Source organism: Aplysia californica, unplaced genomic scaffold (assembly GCF_000002075.1).
Source record: "Aplysia californica isolate F4 #8 unplaced genomic scaffold, AplCal3.0 scaffold00338, whole genome shotgun sequence".
Taxonomy (NCBI): Eukaryota; Metazoa; Mollusca; class Gastropoda; order Aplysiida; family Aplysiidae; genus Aplysia; species Aplysia californica.
In genome coordinates, this window is record NW_004797608.1 from 2,028 (window position 1) to 3,694 (window position 1,667).

The window sequence follows — 1,667 nt, forward strand, 5'->3', positions numbered from 1 at the left end:
GGCCCCCAGAATCACGCCCAACGCGGAGCACTCCCTGATAGGACACGAGATGGACGTGATGTTCGCCCTGCGCAGTTTCTACCTGTCTGTGCTCACCAGCGCCCCCTTTCCCGCCTTCAACTGGACGCGCACGCAGACGACGACTGGCGGGAAAATCACGGTGTACACGTCACAGGAACCCACGGCCGTGTCGGTCTACTACGCCACCACTCTATCAGACGGCAGGTCAGGGGTTATTGGTTGTTTGGGTTAGTTATACGAGAGGTCAAGAGATATTGGTAGTTTAGTGTTGCGGCAGGTCTGGGGTTATTGGTAGTTTGGTGTTAGGCCCCCCAAAGTATATTGGTAGTTTTGTTTAGTTATACGGCAGGTGAGGGGATATTGGTAGTTTTGTTAAGTTATATATGGCAGGTCAGGGGATATTTGTAGTTTGGGTTAGTTAAAGATCTATAGATAGCATTTGTATAGTGCAAATCCCCGCTCAGCAGCAAGTTCTATGAGCTACACAATCTGGACTATTACCCCAGCAGACCTGAAAGCATTCAGACACAACCTCAACTTCATGGGAAGCATACAGTGCAAGCGGCTTTTATTGGCGCTGAAACACTAACATACTGACAAGATCTTTCTCTGTCTATGGCTGGGTACTCATTCCTACCTGGGTGAAGTGAGGAAAATTCGTATAAAGTGTCTTTCCCAAGGACACAACGTCGGGCCCGCGGCTCGAACCCCGACCCCGCAACCTCACGATTCCGTTGTTGGTGGCCTAACCTCTTCTTGTTGTTATACGTCAGGGGTTATTGGTAGTTTTGTTTAGTTATATAGCAGGTCAGGGGTTATTAGTAGTTTTGTTTAGTTATACGGCGGGTCAGGGGTTATTGGTAGTTTTGCTTAGTTATGAGCTTCTTCTTCTTCTTCTTCTTCTTCTTCTTCTTCTTCTTCTTCTTCTTCTTCTTCTTCTTCTTCTTCTTCTTCTTCTTCTTGCGATATTAATTTTATTATCATCTTCCAGACGTGACTTTCGCCTGCTCGTCAAGGGCCCAGACGGGAACGCTTTCCCTCACCCCGTCCTCTGGTTCAAGGACAAAGCGCGGCGTGTGAGTGCGCACGTATACGAGGCGGAGGTCGAACGGCCCCAGGACGGGTGGCGAGCGTTCTTTGTCCAGCTCAACTACCCAGGCAGGGCCGGCACCAGTCTAGAGCTGACCACAGAGACGTGTGTCGTGCCGGACACTTTCGTCTTCCCGGATTGTCGCGGGCTGGCTTGTCGGGGCTCCCTAGTGTGAGGGGGCGGTGTGTGGGGTTATGTGTGTGTCTGATCGGGTGAGCAGGTCATATATGACGTCATATATGTGTCTGATGGAGTGAGTTAGCGATGGGTGACGTCATGTATTGAAAACAGACTGGTGTGAGCTCTAAGACGTCCTGTGTCTGATGGTGTGAGTGATTTCCATGACGTCATATCGCTATCTTAGAATAATTACAATGTTCTTTCTGCTCAGAACTGAGTTTTGAGAAATTTGACGTCAAAATATTTTAGTTTCACAACTTGTGATTTATAACATTAACATTTATATTGAACACCCTCTTCATGAAGCGTAATGTGACAATCTGCTTAAAGCAATATAATTCCTCAGCCTGCTTCAAAAGCTGAAAGACATATGTGT

At 47.8% G+C, this 1,667-nt stretch overlaps 1 protein-coding gene across 1 annotated transcript in view; it reads left to right on the forward strand.

Annotated features, from left to right (window-relative positions):
* LOC101845253 (autocrine proliferation repressor protein A) overlaps positions 1-1,504 on the forward strand; it is a gene marked incomplete at its 5' end in the record, with an annotated part of 2,873 nt that extends 1,369 nt beyond the window's left edge. Inside the window, 2 exon segments of the mRNA XM_005102747.3 lie at positions 10-225; positions 1,013-1,504. Of these exon segments, the coding sequence (XP_005102804.2) occupies positions 10-225; positions 1,013-1,286 (490 nt within the window).
* Positions 1,505-1,667: the final 163 nt, after the last annotated feature.